General features: G+C 37.1%; 1 protein-coding gene across 3 annotated transcripts in view; it reads left to right on the plus strand.

Moving 5' to 3' along the window:
- The window catches only part of HSD17B2 (hydroxysteroid 17-beta dehydrogenase 2), a 106059-nt gene that overhangs the window by 24918 nt on the left and 58591 nt on the right, over window positions 1–22550 (plus strand). For 2 of the 3 annotated variants that reach the window (XM_072634202.1, XM_072634203.1), the window contains exon 1: window positions 12779–13151. The exons of the other annotated variant lie outside the window; for it this stretch is intronic. In XM_072634202.1, the coding sequence (XP_072490303.1) occupies window positions 12881–13151 (271 nt within the window). In that variant the 5' untranslated portion in view covers window positions 12779–12880. Of the gene's footprint in view, window positions 1–12778; window positions 13152–22550 lie in introns of those variants that run through there. 3 annotated transcript variants of the gene reach the window in all.

The following is a 22550-nucleotide window of genomic DNA, read 5'->3' on the forward strand; positions in this document are numbered from 1 at the left end:
TACATATACATACAGATATATGTGTATATATACATATATATATATATGTACATATATACACACCTGTTTGTGTCTAATGGTAGCCATCTCTAGGACTGGTGGGGGGAGAAAAAAAGAAATTTACCTGATAATTTTGTTGTATATTTGAAAGGAATAACAAGTTGTGCATCGTAGATTTGCAATTTCATGTACAATTATCTTTTTTATTGTATTATGTCATGGAAGTCCTTGCTTTATTCCATAAATTAAAAATGAAATTAAAAAATGGTTCTTTAGAATTTGGGCCAGTGATGCAACTAGCAAATTTTCTAAAGAAATTTTAATACTGTGCGGAATCATTGAAGAATATAAAGGTCATTGCATTCTTGGGAAAGAACTTTTAAATGACTTTGAAGGTGCACACTCTCTACAAAACAGAAGAAAATTTGATTCAATGGCCTACAAAAATCAAGAACCCTGAAGTATGATAGCCTGAAGGAAAATCAAATGTTACCGTTATGTGGGGGAAGGTTCCTTCATCAATATAATGGATTATAGGGTGGCTATCTCTTAGTTGGTTGAACAGCCTTTGCCTGTTAAGACTTTGAAAACGCAACCAGTTCTGTATATGTGAGGGACATTTAACAGAGTCAGTCCTTAGGAGCAATTCTTGTAGAGTTTATCTGTTCAGTGACTGTTTAGTCCCAAACTGTTCATCTGAGACTGTTTAGTTTTTTGGTTTATTTGTTTTTGCTTTTATCTTTGTAGCCCAGAGCCTGGCCCATAATGGATACTTAATACATGCTTTTCTGAACTTACAGAATCAAATGATCTCTGCTTTGTGTTTTCCTATCACATCAAAAAATAGATGCAACCACAAGGAGGGAATCTATTTCCTGTGCTGATAGACTGACTTGGGCAGCTATGGAAAGATTGTCCAAATGTGGAAAGATTTTTGAACAATTGGCAAAGTGTTCCTGTTTTTCTGAAAGGTAGCATAGTAAGCAGACTCTTTCAGGTTATCATGAATCCTATACCTTTCTTCTGTATCTATCTGCCTCCTCCACCCTCCACAGAAACCTAGCCTTTGTTATACCTTTTGCCTGTTGGATAGTTTTATATTATTTCCAGGTGGAATCTCATGGTGAAAGAGGAATGAAATAAGTCCAGAAGCAAGATGTTTGAAAATGAATCCAATGTCTTCACTTTGCTTCCATAGAAGGCAAAAATGGCTTTATGAGTTTGTCTTTTATGAAAGGCAGAAGAATGCAGTGGACCTAGAGTCAAAGAATCTGAATTGAAATCCTAGCTCTGTCACCTTTGTGACCTTGGGAAAGTCACAGAGTAGAATGTAAGCTCTTCGCAAGTAGGGACAGTATCACTCTTTCATTTGTCTCTCCAATGGCTAGCACGGTGACTGGCACAGAGTAGTCTTTTCATAAATGTTTGTCAATTGATTTAAAAATTCTTTTGTCTTTTTGGGCCTCAGTTTCTTCATCTATAAAATGATGGGATTGACTTTAGATAAGCTGTACTCTTCCTTCTAGCTCTGCATCTATGATTCTATGCACCTTTTTTCATTATAATTGCCTACCATAACACTGGGAGCAAAGAGGGACTGAGTAAATATTTGAATAAATTTTCCAATCATGTTGAAGGAAGAAATTCAATAAAATTGTTACTTTTTAATGGCAATTTCAGTAAAATTCTACCTTTGCTCTCTTTTCGGTTAAATGACTGGCTTTCAGACATTTAAGGACTGGCTTTATATTTGGTCTCTATGTTCTTAAAAAAGGAAGGTCTCCTACTCTAAATTTTATAGGCGTCCTATGGTGTGTGTCTGTAGATATATATACATATATGGCAATTCAAATCTTTTACTGGTTCCATGTTTATAATAAAAGACAAAAATTTGGAGAAAAAACTGAGGAAGAAGACAATTCCTCAAAGTGACTCCATCTAGGGAGTTTTATTCTTTTTCCTTTCTCCTGTCCATTTACATGAAAGATAAAAAAAGAAAGTCAGCGTTGATAAAACTGGAGGTGGAGGGAAGGACTCAGACCAAAATAGTTGTCATCAACTTGCTGAAATGGAAGCCTCTAAAAGGATCCAGAAGGGGTTCAGTTTGGTAATTGCATATTAAACATGAAACACAGGCATTTCTAACCTTGACCTTTAATGCAAAAGAAGGTTAAAAGATCAGATAGCATCTTCAAGCACTACCTAACTAGCTGGCTGTTCAGTTAAGCTTTTGGCCTCTAGAGGTAGTATCTTATTCTGGAAAGAAAATCAACACTTACTGAAGGTTTGAAAACTAACTGATTTTCCTTATGCTAGGGAAAATAAAAAGCAGCTAAGGATTTTTCCACAAGCTACTTTGTAGAGGTATTAAGACTTTTTTCCTCCCAAAGAGGATATACTTACACTTTTGGTCTCTGTGTTAAGGACGCTAAAGCTTTTCCCCAAAGGGATGTATAGTAGGTCTTTTACTGAGGAACTTTTTCGTTTGAGATAGTTAGCTCCACACAATGGGAAGTTCAGAGGAAATTCAGTCATTATATTTAGCTCTTTCTATTCCAATAGCTTCTCTTTCTCCAGGGTTATCCATGATAATATGTCCTTCATAGAACAATTCACTATGGAGGTAGAGACAGATGTGGAGGAATGGGATAGAAGGATAGAAAATCAAAAGGGACCTACATTTGGTCTTATATTTGGTTCAAAATCAGTGGACCCTGAAGTCACCAGGTTGGAATGTGTTCAGTTTGGCAGGGCAAATTTTATTCAGCAAGTCTATGTTTAATTTTTCATTACCTACTAGCAAGAAGAGGAAAAGGTACTGGATTTTATGATCTAAGAACCTGGTAGCCAAAGGAGCAATGGAGACAAAAAGATGGGATAAAATTGTTATAAATGACTGCTGGTTTGTTGAATCACAAGGGTCCTAATGTCAACTCACATAATATGGTACATTCAAGAGGAGAGTTAGGCATTGGTTTACCGGAAAATAGATGGAAGCAGAATAACTTTGGTAAGTGAGGAAGAAGTTATAGACAGAGCTCATTCCAGAAAATAAGTCTAAGCTTGACCATACCACTAAATACTAACGAATCCTTTTCACCTGAACCTCATGCAGAGTGTCTGTGGGAAATGAATGTACATAATGTGGTCTTGTGTTGGACGGAAGATCACCTTTGGATAGATGTTTAACCCAATTGCTGGGTCACCTTCCCAGCCATTATATTCTAGTCATCTAGGAAATATTTTCCAAATATTACTGTTGATGACATATGAGGGGCTAGGTCTCTGTGCATTGAGTTGGTCTACCCATATTTAGGCTGAATTTGTATAAATTTGAAGTTTTCTAAACAAGTCATGAGCCGAGCCACAGTGAGAAAGTGGACTCCTTGCCTATGGTGTGTCAAAATACCACAAATATATCTGGGTGCATCAGCAGTGATTGGGACCAACTCTAGCCTACACCAGGTTTTAGATAAATACTGTAGGAAGAGACCTAGAACATGACATTTAGGTACCATATCCATTCATGACTTTTATGTAGAAACTTATGAGAAACTAGAATCAAGTGGTATGAAGAAGAGGATCCAGAGTATCACAAGAGTATGAGTCTCCTAACTCTAGAGCGTATCCACAAAGATTCACCTTTGACGACTCTCTGTTGCTTGAAGAGTGAGAGGATCATTTGAAAAAGACTCAGCATGAGAATCAGTATGGTCTTACTGTAGAAGTAGGACATAGGATATGCTTGAGGAACAACACACTCAGTCCATCACAGAGACTTGACTTTTTTGAAGTCAGTTTTAGAAGACTGTCCTATCACAAATAGAAGTAGAATTTCCTCCTGGCATGCATGTAGTCTCATCACATATATTGTCTCTCCTTTCATACAAGTTCCCTACATGTCTTCCTTCCCATGAGCATTCCCTGGGTATGTCCTCTGTTCCCACTGATGATGTGGTTATTTCTTGGAGAGTGAGTGTGCCCCAGGTTTATGGAGGAAGCATTCTACTGGTACTGTTCTTGTTCTGATGTTTTGGTTTGAATTGAATGTCTCATTGGCTAATTAGTAAGAGCAAACATTGTTGGGGGGGCTCATGAATTATGATTCTGAGTAGATATGGACACATGAAGTGCCTTTAAATTAGCATATCATATGGTGGCCCCATATATGAGAGGAAGGGTGACCTATCACAAGCGCTGCTTGTGATTAACAAGGAACATTATTATTAATTTTGCCAGTCTTTGTTTATTTTGACTGAGTCTTTTAGACAGCGAGACATGCACCTTAAAGACTCATCAAATTATCTACATGGCTTGCCATAGAGTATTACTGCTTAACTTTTGAATAGAAGTGCTTTGTAGATCACAGCACTTTACAGTTGGAAGGGAATTATAAAATCAGTGAGCTGAAAGGGGCAAGTCCAATTCATCATTTTGTAGGGTAGGAGGTTGAGACTCGGTGTAGGGAAATAACTTGCCCCAATGTCTTATGGCAAGTTAGTGATAAAGCTGGAGCTAGAATCTAAACCTTATGCCTTCAAGGCCAGTACTTTTTCGGGTAACAGTGTTGTTTTTTAGCTCAGCTAGTTGTAGTATAGCTTAAATTTTCTTATTCACAGAGACTAGGAGTAGCATTAGGACCAGGTATTAATATAAAACAAGTATACGAGTTATCATCAAAATTGGTCATTTTTTTTACCAGCCTTGTGATTTCATTGTTATAGGGAGCTCCTGGTAAAGATGGGCGCAGATTGGCATCTGTTCTACAACTTATATTCTTAGATAGCATGGTGTTGTGGATAAAGAGGAAGAGGATAGAGAAGGTTCAGCTCCCACTTCTCACACATCCAGACAAGTCACTTAACCTCTTGGTGCTTCAGTTAACTCTCTAAGGTTTAATAAACATTAAAATAGGGATAGGGTAAGTAAAATTAAGCTAATGATCTTTATTTGCCAAGTCATAGGTGAGTAGATAATAATCAACAAGGGAAGCAAGCAAATGACATGTGGACTTCTCTAGGTTTTAGATAGTCAGTCTCAACCATAGGTCTATTCTTTCAGTCTAGGTCTCATGACCTGGAAACCAAGTGAACTGACACTTCCTTTGGTTTCTCAGGCATGTGCCTGGCCTATTCTGAGGTGATTTGGGGACCAGAGTATCTGAAAAGAGAAGTTCACAGATGGAGAGTGCTGGATGTGGAGTTAGGAAGTCATAGGTCAAATCCTACCTCAGATATTTAGTAGCTATGTGACCTTGAACCAGTCACTACACCCCTCTGGTCCTAGTTTCCTAATATGTTAAATGATGGAATTAGACTCAATGATTTCAAAATTCCCTTTCAGGTGTGAATATATGAACCTATGTTTCAAACAGCTCTCAAGTGAGCTGAGCTATTACGGTCTTGTCTTACTCTGTGTAGAGCTTACATGTGCCTATTTAAGGCTAACAATCAGGAGAAAAGTGGTTAAAAATGATAGGTTTTTAATGCTCTGGGCTTCTTCTTTAATCTAGTGCCTTTGAGGGGTTGGGCTGGATTTCTCAGCCTTAGGAATGCTTCCCTCCAGTCTGTCTCTACTTGGAAGAGGAAACTGGAGCCCTCCCACCCCTTTCCTATCCTTTAGTACTAAAATTCATAACAGAGTAGGGACAGAGAAAGCTTTTTGTTTTGAGGAGCAAAACATTAAATGAGTTTTCAAATAAAAAAATTTCATATGAACTTTGATGTGTGCTACAAATGTTCATATTCAACGCTTATATGAACCAGTTTCCACAAAAGTATGTGTTTAATTGGTAAATTGTTGATTTCCTAACATAGTATTGGCCAGTACTTGGCAAACATTGGGTTTTATACTTTAAAAGTGACTATGTTCCTGTATGTACAAGATGAATGTGTGGCTACATTTTCTGCTTAGAGTGAGACATCAGGAGAAAGGCAACTATTGAACATCCTTGGAATGAAATTCAGTTGGATTGATATACTTGTGGAGTGAATATGATCACTCAATCAACCAACAAGCATTTATTAAGCACCTACCATGTGTCAGGCACCATGTTAGCTACTGGGGATAAAAGACAAAAATGAAAGTTTCTTCTCTTAAAGAATTTTGGAAAGGTTCTGTGAAGATTTTGATGATGGAGGTCAGGGAGAGAGAGAGAAGGACTTGGAGACGTGGTGGCAATGGGAAAGTTCTTTCTCTGAACTTTATCCTGTCTCTGTAGCAGCTGGGGAAGCTTTAGCCAGATGTCAGAAGTAAAGATTGCTTCAGGGCAAAGGAGTTCCTATCTGGCTGAGTCAATGAAGAAGCACCATGGAAAGCCAATAGGGGTAAGATTAAGTTTTTGCAGTCATTCAAGCAATGAATAAGTCTAGCTTATACCTGATAACAGACTTACATGATTGACTAAAATCCTGTCCTTCCCTGCACCCAGTGAGAATCACAAATTTTGCATTTAGAATGGATATTTCTATTTCTTTCACTCTGCTTGTTAGAGTAAAACCCCCTTCCCTCTTTCTCTTTAAGATCTGGCCTGTTTAGCCTAAGATTACATTTGTTTTTATACCTTAAACAACATAGTAACTGGGCATTTGACCTAGTCATTTGCCTGTTACTAGATATATGTCTGTATGGAATAAGGTCCTTATATGTTTTAAAATGATGTTAGAATAATTGAGTTTTGGTACAACTGATTAAGGGACCTACCTGCTATTTTATTAATTACTGAAACTAAATCAGAAACATCTTCAGTTTGAGGAAAAGAATTTCAGTACAATTTTCTTAGAGGGAGGTAACATGGAATATTTTTGTATTAATGGAAAAGCTTTATTCAAAGCTTGTAACTATTGTGGAAATAATATCTGTTCATACTCTGTGTTCTGTGGCACAAATATGTTTTATTATAAGCAACTGACTGATATGTACTGTTTTGGAATTAATTACTTATGGATCTTCCCAAGTCTTATGTAACTGGAGTGAAAGTCAGTCTCTTCTAAGTAACTTCATTTGTGTAACTATCAAACTCAAAGGTAGAAAGCTTCTACCCGCAAAGTGTTTACTTATATTTACATGTATAGAGTTGGATCCTCAATAGCATCTGATCCTCCTAAAGGAAGTGGAATTAGAGGGGAAACTTTTGAGAAAATAATAAGATCAGAAAATTCTGTATGTCAAAAGTAAATAATAGTATCTCGGGGCTCTTGGTTTCTTTCTTTGTTTTTCTTCTTTTCTGACATCACCTTTAATGCTCCCTCTATTTACAGTCTGCATATTGAACTTGTTTGTCAGATTTGTATCTCCTAGACTACGTTGTCCATCTGCAGGTGGTCATGCGACCAGGATTCCTATTCTACATCTCTTCATCCCCTGGAGGCTGTTTCAGATTCATTTTACTCTCCTCCCCACCCCCACTCAGGCAGGGACAGTTCCTTTGTTTCTTTCCCAAAAGCATTTGTGAGGATGGTGAGGCAGACCAGAGTACTGAGGAAGACAGCAAGCAGGAGGCGGGTTGTGAGATGTGAGATAAGATGCAAGGTGTGACTAGCCAGAAAAGTGATAAAAGAAGACTATGCATTGAAGCTCCTCCCTGGTGCAGATTGGACTATGTGCTTTCTAGCTATGCTGTTTTCTGGGCACCACCTTGAACCACTTCTGTTTCTAGCCCCCTGATTCCTGATTCTCACCCTGTGCCTAGGGTTAGACCTGCTTCCTTGGGACTGGAAGTCTAATACCTTAACTCAAATAGGGAACTCTGTGGGGTAGGGTGGAGTACATGATTGCTGGGTATGTCACCATCATGCCCAGAATGCTAGCTTACTCCCCATAACTTTCCCCTTGTTTCCTGAAGATCTGCATGGAATTTTTCCTTTGAGCACTCAGAGTATTTTACAGGTGGCTTCTTGGATGCAAGACTCCAACCTGATATCTCCCCCTACCTCCCTTCTTTTCTCCATTCCAATCTTGTTATTGGTCATTTTAATTGCTCTTATACCTGGCCTATGCTTGTTTAACCTTGCTTGCTTTGTGTCTTCTTGCCCACAGTAACTTTTAAGATACTAACCCCTTCCCTTGATAACCCAGAGTGGTTTACCTTTCTGCACATTGGATTCAGTTAGCACCACATTCTGCACCCCACATTGATCATCCCTCCCCTCCAACCTATTCTGGCCTCTGAAGTGGACTCTTTGCCCCTGTTCAGCAGGAAGCAGCAATGGAATACAATGGCCTTTGCCCTTTTTCCCTGAAAGAATTCTCCTACCTAGCACTTGAGTGGGGAAATGATGTGGATAAAACAGTGATTTGAGTTAAAAATAATATTAAGGATTGGCTTTGTGAAGCCCTTGGATTATTTTCTAATCTGAAGGCACCCTAAAGTCTCCCCTTACCACAAAACTTCCCCTTGTCCTGGACCATAAAATTCTTTGTTCCCATCCCCCATTCTGGGAAATGGGATTTCCTTATCTCCCTTATCTTGTGCATTCATCTTTCTCATCCTGTGTCTTTATCTTGCATGACTTTTTTTTAATATATAATTTATTTATTTTTCAGTTCTCAACATCCACTTCCACAAGAATTTGATTTCAAAAATTTCTCTCCATCTCTCTCCACCCTCCATCCTAGGACAGCATGCACCCCATGCACCCCTTCCTCTAGTCTGTCCTCCCTTCTATTTCTCACTCTTCTTCCATGCCCTTTCCCCTATATTTTCTTGTAGGGAAAAATAGATTTTTATACCCCATTAGCTTCATGCTAAAACAATTTTTAACATTCATTCTTAAAGTTTTGACTACCATATTCTTTCCCTCACTCCCCATCCACCCTCATTGAGAAAACAGGCAATTCAATGTAGGTCATACATGTGTAACAATGCAAAGCACTTCCATAATAGTTATGTTGTAAAAGACTAACCACATTTCCCTCTGTCCTATCCTGCCCTTCATTTTTCCATTCTTTCCCTTGACCTGTCCTCCCACAATAGTGTTTGCTTCTGATTATCTCTTTCCCCAATTTGCTGTTCCTTCTATTGCCTTCCCTCTCCTATCTCCTTCTCCCCTCCCTTCCTGCAGGGTAAAATAGATTTCCATATCCAATTGAGTGTATATTATTCCCTCCTTAAGCCAAATCCCATGAAAGTAAGGCTCAATTACTTCCTTTCATGTCCCCCACCTTCCCCTCCATTGTAAAAGCTCTTTCTTCCCTCTTGCATGTGACATGATTCCTGACATTCTACCTCTCCCTTTCTTTTAGTCTTAGTACATTCCATTCCACAGTATATTTTATTTTTTTTAGGTATTCTTCCTTCATATTCAGCTCACCCTATACCCTCTGTCTATGTATATATATGTGTATATATACATATATGTTTCTACATATATATACAATATACCCATGTACATATACATACTTACACATATAATATATACATATAAACATACCCATACACACCTCATGTATATGTATATATACATATGTATATATATACATACGTATATGTATATATGTATACACACACACATACACACACACACACACATATATATGATTCTGCACTCTGAAGCCTGTTCATGTCCTGTCCTTGCTACATGGCTAGGGCTGTGCTGTGCTCCACTCTGAGCCCAGTACAATAGACTTTTCCTGTTGACCTTCCAGGCTGTCTTGGGTGGAAACCTCTTTCACTCTGTCATTTTGTGGTTTCTGCTGCTTTAGAATTTGTTTAGAGTCATTTTTTACAGGTATTTTATAGGCTATTGGGGGAGAGCTAGTGCAGGTCTGTCCTTCTACTGTGCCATCTTGGCTTCGCGCCCCACCCCCCCTTCCCCCTTGCAAGACTTTCTTATTATCTTGCAAGACTTACCCTAGACCTTCAACCCCCATAAGGAAACCCTAAAATCATCCTATATAAATCTGGTCCTTTTCTTATATCACTGCATTTCTTTAGCTTCTTGCTAAATCTGAGGCCCTGTGCTTTTGCATCAATAAAGCTCCCAATGGCTACAGAGAAGGTCTAAGTCAATTCTTTCATATTTGAATCAGCTGTCCCATCTCTCTCTCGTCAACAGTTCTAAATTGATATAGTCACCAAAGAAGCTGAACTGTTTTTTGATGCACAGAAGGAGATTTACTTTTTTTTCTAAATCATAAGAATGGTTATTGGATGAGAGATTTAGAATTGGATGGGAATTTAGAGGTTATGGAATCCAACCTCCACCTTTTACAGATGAAAACACTGAGACCCAATGACATTATTGCTTGCTTAAGATCACAATTCATAAAATGACAGAACTAGGTTTTCTAACTCCAGACCCCGTTCACTTGTGTGTGTTATAAAAACTGGAAGATAAAAGAAATAATAGCATTTAGCAATCCATGCTAGTCCAGGCCTGTTTCTTGTTTCACATTCAGGCAGACCCTTTTTTTCCTGGAAAGCTTTTTTTTAATGGGATACAGAAGAATCCATGACTGAGCTATCACCTGTGGAGTCCCATCATAATTCTGTTTGGTTAATGAAGGGCAGAGCTATTAAATTAATAAATAGAATTTAAATTCATTTTGTTTAGGCAGGAAAGTGCTATGGATGGTTTTCTCTGATCCTTCTTCTCAAACCTTCATAAAATGATGTCATGTCTAAAAAACAGGAGGATGTAGTATCTAAAGTACTGTGAGGTCCTGCTTTACTGGAGTCTTGAGAAAGAATTTCCTCCATCTTGCGTGTCAGATATCATTAGAGGAGTATATACCTTTGAAAGACAGGCAATTTGGGGTAGAAGAAAAAACTCTGGAGTTGAAACCAGAATATCTGGATTCTAGTTCTCACTTAGTCACTTGCCAACACTATGACTGCAGGCAAATTACTTCTTCGACTTGAATCTTAGTTTCCTCCTCTGTAAATGTATCAGTAAGTACCCTCAACATACACGGGGTGGGGTGGGGGGGCTGGGGGGGTGGGGTGGGGGGCTGCTATCACAGGTTCTTTGATCTGCTTTTCTAAAAGGAAAGGCAACTTTTGAGGGGTTAACAATCACTTTAATCAAGCACATGTATCATTCACTTAGTTTAGGGGAAAAAGTCAGCACCCTGAACTTCAGAGAAAATACAGAGAAATCAAAGGTCAACAGCCATGGCTTCCAACTGTCTGACTATAATCAGTATATATATCACAAATTAACAAACTGCTCTAACTTTATGACCATAGTTACCAGAGAAGGAAGCGTCAACATCTGGATTTTCAAAGCCGGGGGCTCCTTAGTGGCTTCCCAGAGTCTCATCTGTTCAAATAAACACTTTCAGTCAGTAAGCCCAATGAAGTAAATGTGTCATTCACTTAGTTCAGGGGGAAAAGTCAGCACCTTGAACTTCAGAGAAAAAACAGAGAAATCAAAGGTCAACAGACATGCTTCCAAATGTCTGACATAAACAATACATACACCATAGATCAACAGACAGATCCGACTGTCTGACCGTATTTACCAGAGAGGGAAGTATCAACATTTGGGTTTTCAAAGCTGGGGGGCTCCTTAGCAGCTTCCCAGAGTCTCATCTGGCACACAAAGTTTCTTCCAAAAACTAAGCCTCAAAGTAAAACCTCTTCTCAGAGTATTTATACCTTTTTATATATACTGCTTCTAGTTAAAGAAGCTCTTGTTTCTGTACTTTACTCCTAGACCCTTGGTTGATAAAGATAAGTTTCAATCAGAGGCGCTGGATTATACTAAAACATAAATAGCAAAAGATCCCACTTTGCTTGTCATCACCCTCCACCTTTCCAGGATCCTTGGCCTTGCAATGGATCCTGGAACAAATAGAGACATTATACTTCTTGATTATACTAAAACAAAAACAGCAAAAGATTCTACTTTGCTTGCCCTTACAGTAAAATGGGGGAAATGATCCTCTTGTTATCTGTTTCATATGCTTGTTGTGAGAATCATATAAGACCGTATCTGTAAGAGGAAAAACTTTAAAATGATTTACAAGTGAAAGAAGTTATTATTATTATTATTACTATTAGGATTTATATTTGTCTTTTAGCTGTCCAACAGGAAAGCATTGCTAAGGAAGGAAACTTTGTTACGTAGTGAAATAATCTCATCCAAACTGGGATCTTGATAAACTCATAGTGTAGTAGAAAGAATACTGGACTTTGAGTCCAGTGAATCTAAGTTCAGATCCTACCTTTAATATCTACATGACCATGAGCAAATCACCTTCAGGAGTCATTTTCCTTACTTGTAAAAGTGGTGTGCCCTATTCACCTCACAGTGTTGTAAGGAGGCTTAAATGAAATAATATTATGTAAAGGACTTTATAGCTTTAAAGTGCCATCTAAATGTCAGTTGCTACTATTATTATTTTTGTTCCCTATTTATTTGTGGTAAGACATGAATCCTATCCCTGCCATTTTTGACCTATGTCACCTTGACTAACCCCTTTCTTCTCTCTAAGCCTCAGTTTCTTTGATTGTAAAATGAGGGAGGTTGGAATGGAGGCTTGCCAAGGTAACTTAAAGACTGAGGTCCCATGGACCTATGAACCCATGATGGAAAGTGTAATAGCCTTATTTCTTCCCAGGTTAGGGCTTGTTACTGTTTAGGGCTGACTCTGTCAATCATTATCCAGCTAGGGTTATCCCTCTAAAAGTGGAGCTGGAAGGAGCAGAGTAGGGGAAGAGGAAATAGTACCCTGGCCTTTGTATCCCAGTAGACAGGAGCTTAGATAACCCACTTGAAACATGCACCTTTGTGATTTGGCTCAGACCATGCCCATTCAAGGTGTGCTTTTTTTTTTTTTTTGCCCTGCCTTCACCTCTGTTCACATTGCGTAGACTGCCTTAGGTGCGTGAAGCTTCTGTACACACACAGACACGTATGACCTCCAGGCTTTGAAGATGACTCCTTTCTCTTGGGAAGCTGGGTTGCTCCCTTTGGTGCTAGGAGGAACAGCTCTGTACAAATTCAAGAAAAGCCAGAGCAGAACCATGAGCTCGCCGGTGGTGCTCTGTCACTCAGCTCTGATCTGTCTATGGGGAGCCTATTGCTTTTCCAGCCTCTCAGTCTTCTGGGCCTGGACTCTGTTCTCCTTGGCATGTTGCATCTCTTTGGCTTACTCAACCAGTCAAGAAATGTTACCTGTGGATGGGAGAGCTGTGCTGATCACAGGTAAGTGGAAGAAGACCAGTGTAGTTCTGGCTAAGGGCAAAACCAGATATTGCCTCAACCATAGATCATACATCATAGATCAGAGATTGAGACTGAGATTGAGAAGAGACCTTGGAGGCTATCTAGTCTGAACTCTTCATCTAACAGATGAAAAAACTGAGGCACAGAAGTTAAATGACTTATAAACAAAAAACAACCTTGGCATAAATCAAATTCAAACTCTGCTTAGAATGTTTTTCCTTGTGGAGCTGACCCTTGCTATTTTTGGCAAATTGGGGTGTAAGTGTGTGCGTGTGTGTGTGTGTGTGTGTGTGATATGAATCCATTGACTATTTCTTCTGAATATGTGACAATTTTGGTAGTCCTTTACCATCTGTATTCTATCCACAAAAGGTAAAGATATCCCTCTGGGTATACATATGATTAATCCTTTAGTGATGTATATCAGCAAGTTGGGACTGATTATTCATCATGTTTGACATGAGCAGTTTCTGAATATTTCCATGTTTACTGTTTCACTTGAGTACTGGGCTATGTCTTACAACCATTGAAGATACCTACTTTCACAGGAAGTTTTCAGATTTGTTCATTTACAATGAATTAACTCCTTGCCCTTTCTCAGGATTTTCTATTTTATTTCATCCTTGAACTTTTACAATTTTTTCTATGGTTTGTATGAGAATTGTATACATTGCTTGTTAGAGCTAGAGTGGGGTTACCAGCTTTTTCATTCTTTTGTGTTTTTCAGCTGCATTTCTGGGGCCAGATTAAATTCCTTTGAGTTGTAAAACTGGTTGGTTTGGTTGTAAATTTGAGCCTGGATAGTACCTTAATTAGGATTACCACTACTTAGGATCACCCTATATAGCAAAAGACTAAAACCTGAGAGGTAACCACATCAGCAACAGCTTAGATTTCTATTCTTATGGGTCATCAATAGGCCAAGCAAGGAAAGAATGGGATTAGAAGAGAGGAAGTTTAGGGCGCCTAGACAATTAACTGTTTTACACTGGAGTTACTTTTATTTTAATCCAATTATGAAATCCTTGCCACTAAGATCAATAAAACCACATTATTCTTAGCAGAAGCAATAAAAAATGAGCTTGAATTAAGTTGGCATCAAACTCAGTGTTCCCCTCAAAGAGGAAAATTCAGCTGATTAAAAAAAACTCCATGAATGTGTGACTCCCTATTCCTTGACTGATTTTTCCACTTTTCATCTGGATACTTGTGTGTTGTACATACTCAGTCAAAGGTTTTTTATCTGTTGGGCAGAATGGGGATAATGATCTTAAAGGCTCAGTCTTCAGTGGTAAATAGGGTTAAAACTGTGCCCCCAAGTACAACAGTTCAGCTTTTTGATCCACATCTTTCAATTCTTCCCCTAAATGCTTAAAAATAACAGAGAGTTATTGGAGACAAACAAATGCAATTAAGTCTCTGACATGCCTCAATGCTGGCAAATCAATTCCTAAAGACTGTATTTTTGAACTTAACAAATGTAACATAGTTGTGAATTTAGCAATCAGATATTCCAGGAGATTAATCTTAAATCGAATCATAAAGTTGTAGATATAGAGCTAGAAAAGACCATCAAGGTTATCTAATCATTTTTGCAAATGAAGAAACTGAGACCACAACTTGCTCATTGTTACACAAAAAGTAAGTGGTAGAACTGGGATTTGAATCCAAGTCCTCTGGCTTAAAATACAAATTTTCCACTGCCAAATAGGCTATAGGAGAAGGAATGATATAATTCAACTCTCTTTGATACCTTTCAGGCCAACAGTGAAATTAATTAGAACTTGCCTGTTTTACAAAACTGGTGTCCTTCCTTTCAGTAACAAGTTGGGACAGGGATCTGATCTTTCCCTGGCCCTTATATATCTTTTTATTTATCTATTTTAAGATTTTTGTTAATTTTATTCTGAATTTAAGAAATAAAACAAGTGTTTTCATAACAGTAGAATTTAAAAAAAGATGACTATATATGAAACTGCAAATCTATTATGTACTACTTGCTATTTCTTTTAAATAAGTAATAAAATTATCATGTAACTTTTCTTTTTTCACTTTTCTCTTCCCTCCCTAGAGATAGCTACCATTAGACACAAATATGTATATCTATACACATATACATATATATCTACATACATGTACATGTATATATCTATATACATGTACATGTACACATACATATATATATTTCTATATATATATATATATGTAAAACCAGATCTGTTTATCAGATCTTTCTCTGGATAGTGGCTTTCTTCATATGTCCTTTGTAGTTAATTTGGGTATTAATAACGGTCAAAATGAGTTAGTTACTCAAAGTTGTTCTTAAAACAATGTTGTTGTTACTGTATACAATGTTCTCTTGGTTCTATTCATTTCACTCTTCATTGTTTCAAGCAAGTATCATGCTTTTCCAAGATCATAGAGCTCATTATTTCTTCTAGCACAGCAGTATTCCATCACAATCATACGCCACAACTTGTTCAGCCATTCCCTAATTGCCAGACATCCCTGCAGTTTCCAGTTCTTTGCCAGTACAAAGAGCTACTATAAATATTTTATAACATATAGTTTCTTTTCATTTTCCCTGATCGTCTTGGGAAACATACCTAGTAGTGGTATTGATGGGTCAAAAGATATAGGAAGTTTAATAACTCTTTGGATATAATTCCAGATTGTTCTCCAAAATGGTTAGATCAGTTCATAGTTCCACTAACAGTGAATGTGTTCTAATTTTTCCACATCCTCTTCAACGTTTGTCACTTTCCCCTTCAGTCATTTTAGTCAATTTGATATGTGTAAAATGATATCTCAAGGTTATTTTAATTGGCATTAATTGACAAAGTTTTTTATATATTTGAGATATGAGACCTTTATCTGAGAATCTGTCTATAAATTTCCCCTTCCCCAGTTTTCTGTTTTCCTTTTGATCTTGGCTACATTTGTTTTATTTGTATAAAAACTTTTAAATTTAATGTAATAAAAATTGTCTATTTTATACCTCACACTGCTCTCCTTCTCTTGTTTATTCATAAGTTGTTCACCTGTCCATGTCTAATAGGTAATGCATTCCCAGTGTTGGACTTCATGTTAAATTTTATATTTTTAGATTCAGCCCGTTTTCTAGTCTTTTGTGATCTTTCTGGATCCTAACTGTATCATCTGCCATGTTAGTTGTCTTTTCCTACTTTATATAATTTTCAGGCTGGTCAAATACTTTATCATTTATTCCCTCATCAAAATCATTGATAAAAGTATTGACTGGTACAGTGCCAAGGACAGATTACTAATTGCACTAAAGGCCTACCTCCAAGTTGACATGCCCCCCTTCTTTGGGTCTGAAAATTCAACCTGTTCTGAATCTACATGACTGAACTATTATCTCTTTCTTATGTTTTTGGTCCTTATGCTAAAAATCTAGATACAGTGACAATATGTCAGTATTCCCTTGTTCTTGCTAGTTTCTAGTAAACCTTTCAAAAAAGGAGATAAGATGAATCTGGCCTTACCTACTCTTGGTGAAGCCATTGTGGTTGATAGTTTTCCTTTCTAAATACTCATAGACTATTCTTCCTAGGATTTGCTAGAAACAGAAATCAAGTCCACTGCTCTATCTACTTCAGATTATTGTCCTTTTTATGAGCATTGGAGAATATAACCTTTTCCAGTCTATTGGTACCTTTGTTATTCTTTGTGATCTTTCACTGATATTGTCTCAGCAGTCATTTTCACTTGCCCACTCTTTCAGTGGTATTGGGTATAAGGTACTCCTCCAGGCCTCATTACTTGAATGAATTGTGGGCATTAAGGTGTCCTAATCATCTCTTTTTTCAGTCTTGGGTTCAATCTTGGCCATTGCAATCACATCTCTTTGCATCTTTAGAATTTCATTCTTGAGAATGTCACATCCTTCCTTCTAACTTCCTCTGTAGAATTTTCGGCCATGATATCCTACCTATTCTTTCTTTGAACCCTTAGAAATCTTCTCTCCCTAAATGTAGGGGGCATTTCACATATTTATTCATTTAAGTTTAGCATTTTATTTTCCCCCAATTACACATAAAAACAATTTTTAACATTCATTTTTTAAATTGAGTTCTAAATTCTCTCCCTCCTTTCCTACCTCCCTCATTGAGAAGGTAAGTATTTCGATACAGGTTATACATGTGTAGTCATGCAAAACATATTTCTATATTACTCATGTTATAAAAGAAAACAGAACAAAATAAAAACCCAAGAAAAATAAAGAAAGCTTAAAAAGTATACTTTAGTCTGCATTCAGACCCCATTAGTTCTTTCTTAAGAAATTAATAGCATTTTTCATCATAAATCCTTCAGAGTTGTTTTGGATCATTGAATTGCTGAGAATAGCTAATAGGTGTGAGGTAGAATTTCAGGATTATTTTAATTTGCATTTCTCTAATCAGTAGTGATTTAGAGCATTTTTCTCATATGGCCATAGATAGTTTTAATTACTTTATCTGAAAACTTATTATTCGTATTTGTTGATCACTTGTAAATTGATTTTTATAAATATTTTTATAAATTTGACTCATTTCTCTATATATTTAAGACATGAGGCCTTTATCAGAAAGACTTGCTTCAAAGATTTTTCACAGTTACAGCGCAATTAATTTTTCTTCAGTTATTTAGATCTGTTTTTATTTGTATGAAGAATATTTTGTAATTGTGTTCATGTAGCAGACTCTCAAGTATTCTATACTCACTGTAGTTATTTAAAATGGAATTTCTTTTTCTGTCTCTTCCTTGCTAAAATTGTCAATTGTTTCTACTAGTTTGTATTTTGGCTGTTTCTCTTGGGTTAACAAGGTATACCATCATATCATTGGCAAAGACTGATAATTTTGTGTCCTTGTCTAATCTTATTCTTTTAATTTCTTTTTCTTCTATAGTTAGCATTTTTAGTATATTGATAATTCTTGCTCTCAGTTTTAGATAGATACTACTTATTATTTTAAGAAAAGCTCCATTTATTCTTATGCTTTTTAGTGGTTCTAATAGGAAAGGTTGTTTTGCTTTTTAAAAAGCTTTTTCTGCATCTAAAGATATATAACTTTTGCTGTTCTTTATTAACATGGTCAATTTCGTTCATGTTTTCATAATATTTAATCAGTCTGAATTCCTAGTATAAATCCAGTCTGGCCAAAGTATATGAACATTGTGGTATATTCCTGTCATCTCCTTGCTAATTTATATAAAATTTATAGGTTTAAATTTTATAAAAAAAATTAAAATCTGCTAGTACTGCTTTGGCCAACAAGGTACTTTAAAATTTCAGGCTGCATCAGGAAAGGGATAGCAAACCAAATGGGAAAGTTCTGTTCATTCCTTCACCAAGTGTCTGTTCAGGGAATCCAGAGGGCTGGTCTAGTCACTGCCCCTCAGGAGGAACATACGTAGAACTAAGGAAGGACTACAACATTTACTGCCAGGTAATGATTTTATTTTCTCTATTTTGGGCCACACAAACTTACGAAACTGTCAACATACTGAGATTTTGAAGGTTTAAAATCTGTAGCAGTCAAGAGTTTCTGTAGTAATGAAATCTTAGATATTTTAAAGTATTGGAAGAAAAAGTCTGGAGAAAAACTGGTGGAGTAGCTAGGGAGAATTCATATGAGAAGAAGCCAAAAAAACCCCTCTGTTTCATCATTTTAGAAAGATGGCAACTGAGAGATATCCATGTGGTCCCGATAAAATAAGCAAGGACTTACTAATTGACTCCTGGAGTGCTAAAAGGAAGGGGGCTCCCCTAGAGAGAGAAAAAAACTTAACATAAATAGAAGGGAATCAGACTTCCCAAAACAAACAGAAAACTTATTGAATCTATTATCAGGAAAGTGAAAATAGAAAGATTTGAATATAGTGGAAATAAGTTTAGAGGTAATAGAACTATAATGGGTAACAAGGACATGAATCTATTTTGGGACCATTCTTAATTTTTTGAGAATGGCATCAAGGAGAAAAGTTATGTCATATTTCATAAACTGTCCCCTGGAACTTGTATCATATTTAGAACTGGATGGGACCTTGTAGCTTATCTTGTTCTAACTTTCCATTTTGTAGATGGTGAAAACAAGTCCTAGGAAGGTTAAGATAGATTCTCCACAATACATATATACATACCTACCTACATATATATATATATGTGTATATATACATATATGTATGTTCTAAAGACATGCACATCCACAATAGTTTTATTTAGTTTATTTTGTGGAACAGGTTCTCTATATTTCTCTGGTAATTTGGGCTTCATTGAGGCTTGTATTTAGCAGGTTGCCTCTGCTCTAGTTATGTACCCTCTTCCAACTTGGTACCCCTCACTCTCCTTTTCCTCTAATTTTTTAGAAATTTATAGTCTGGAAAATTACATGCCTCATGCTCTCCTTAACTAGGTCTACTAGCTAGTCTCTGGCATACCCTTGTCCATCCTATCATGAGTGGAGAACCAGTCAGATGTATCCAAGTGAAACCTCATTCCTGATCTCTGCCTAATCATTGAACTAATCTAAGGAATGATCACTCTGCCTTTATATGCTTACTAAACTGGAAAGAATGACAAGAATATGCTATCGTTTAAGAGAGTCAGGTTCAGAAGGGATCTTTTCACATTATTGCCTCCTTTACTCCTGCTACTATGATCTAATGTTGACTTCATCCAAACTCTACCATGTCTCTTCAATGACTAGAACATAAGGATAAAACCGGAGTCTCCAAAAAAACAACCACCTGAAAATGCTTTTCCTAAGACCTATGCTTTTCCTGTTTAAACAAAATGGAAAGAAGTAAAAAAAGAAGGAAAGAATAAACAATATAAGAAAAAAGGAAGAAAGAAGGATTGAAGCCAAGGAGGAAAGATACAGAATTTAAGAAAGAAAGGAAGAAAAAGAGGGAAAAATATATTTCTATCCTTTTGCAAGGGGGACTTTTACATATGTTTATCCAACATAAATATTCCCATGACTGATAAATAAGATGAAATATTATTTTCTCTACTTGTACAAGGTCCATCAAAATGTACGCTTGCCAAAAAGACTATTTTATGGAGAACTCACATGGGGCAGGCAATCACATGGTAGTCAGAAGAAGTGATACATGGACACTCTCAAGGTCTCTCTCAAGAACTTTGGATTTGACTGTGCAAATGGGAGACACTGGCACAGGACCACTCAGCATGGTGTGCCCACATCAAAAAGGGTGCTGTGCTCTATGAGCAAAACAGAATTGAGACAGCACAAAGTAAATGCAGGATTCACAAATTTGGAGTATCCACCCCAAATATTGACTATCTGTGCCCAACCTGTGATAGAGCATTCTGAGCTTTTATTTGTCTGATCAACCACAGTCAAACACGTTGTAACTTCACTTTATCATGGTGATGTCATTTTGGTCCTCTTTGAAAATGAAGGACAACAACCAACAAGGTCCATCATTGGAGATTTTATATATGTATATGTATGTACATATACATACATACATATTATATATATATGTATGTATATATTCAAGACATTGCATATTATTTTCTCTCTTTTAGGCTCTGTAAAACAAGTGATTGACCCCAGTGAGTACATGTGCAGATGTGTTTCTTATTTACACGAGAAAAAATTAGAAATGTTGATATTTACCTCACTTAATAACCTTCCTCTTAACGAGGAGCAGTTAGTTAAAGCTTCCACTTATTCTGGTACAATTATTTAGAAACCTCACCATTTCACTAGTGAGAGCTCAGCCAGAGCTGAGGCCTTCCTTTGGCATCTCCTCCTTTCCCCAGGTAAGACCGAGAGTTGGATTGTATTGCATCATGGCAGGATCCCACCTGGATTCTGTTTGACTTGGCCCTGCAAGCACATAATTATATTTGATCTTTTTCCTGGGGGAGGGGAAGGAAAGGGGTGTGTGTGTGTGTGTGTGTAAGACAAATTCATTTAAGTTTTACTCAAGCCCACTTTGCTGCACCACAATCCTCTAATTCTTCCCTGATTGACTCTACATCTTGCTCTCTTCATGGGTTATTCCAAACCATCTCCTCTCTCCTCCAGTCTCTTAGCATCCCTCTCCTTGCGTATCAGCAGATGACTTCTCTTTACTTTAAAATTGAGACCATTTTAAGGGAACTTCCTCATCTCAACTCTTCACTCAGAACTCTAACTAGAGTAGACCTTGGGTGGATAGTTTAGAAGGGGCTAACAGGATCACCATAAGTTCAAATTCCTCTCCTTCCTGTCCTTTCCACTGTGGTAGCAGCAGTAGCTACAGTCTAATGTAATTCCTTCTCCTTCAGAACTGTAGAAACTTCATAATATCTTTGTTCTTCCTCTTACCTGTAGCCAACACTTTATTTTTCTTTAGGCATAAAATAGTCTATTTTTGGCTTTGATCATACCTCAAAAGCCACTTTACATATTTACTCACCCAGTTAGATGATAGGACATGGAATTTTCTGGATTGAAAGCTTACTCCAGTCTCAGAAGAAGAGTTGATTCTTTTCCTAAGTTAAGGTGAACCCATCTATTTGCTTAATTAATTAATATGCTTAATTCTGTTACTTTTAGGAGCTTGTTCCATTAATTCCCTTTTCCCCATCATGGATTTCTCCCTATCCATTGGTCCTTTCACTGCTGCCTACAAATATGTCCAGGTTACACCAATTTAAAACAAACAAAAGCCTTTATACTTGACCTCATATATTCAGGCAATTGCTTTCCTGCCAAATGTCCCATAATCCTAGAAAAAGCAATCATTATTTGCTTTGTCCACTTTCATACCACCTATTTACTTCCCAAACCTTTGAATATAGCTTTCGAATTCCACCATTCTACTGAAACTATTCTTTCAAAAAGCAATCTTAACAGAAAACTCTGGTAGCCTTTTCTCAGTCATAAACTTCCTTGATCATTATAATCTTTGACATTGTCTTCCTTGCCCCATCCAGATAATCTCTACTCCCTTGGTTTCTATGATGCTGCTCCTCATTCTCCTCCTACCTCTCTGACTGCTTCTTCTTAGTATCCTTTCCTAGTTCATCATCCATCTGCCATACCCTAAGCGTAGGTATCCACCAAGACTCTGTTCTGGGCCCTCTTTTCTCTCAGTTCTTTTACCCTTGCTGACCTTATCTGTACCCATGGAATCAATGATTTCTGCATCAGATTCCCAAGTCTACATACCTACCTCTATAATTTTTTCTAAATTCCAGTCCCACTTTGTTAAATGCCAATCTGGACATCTTCATCTGTATGTCCTTTTGGTATCTTAAACTTAACAGATCCAAGATAGAACTTATCTTCTCTCTATTCCATCAACTCTCATCCTCTCAAAAAACTTCACTGTTTCTGTAGGGACATCCTCCCAAGT

This window comes from Notamacropus eugenii, chromosome 1 (genome assembly GCF_028372415.1).
Source record: "Notamacropus eugenii isolate mMacEug1 chromosome 1, mMacEug1.pri_v2, whole genome shotgun sequence".
NCBI lineage: Eukaryota > Metazoa > Chordata > Mammalia > Diprotodontia > Macropodidae > Notamacropus > Notamacropus eugenii.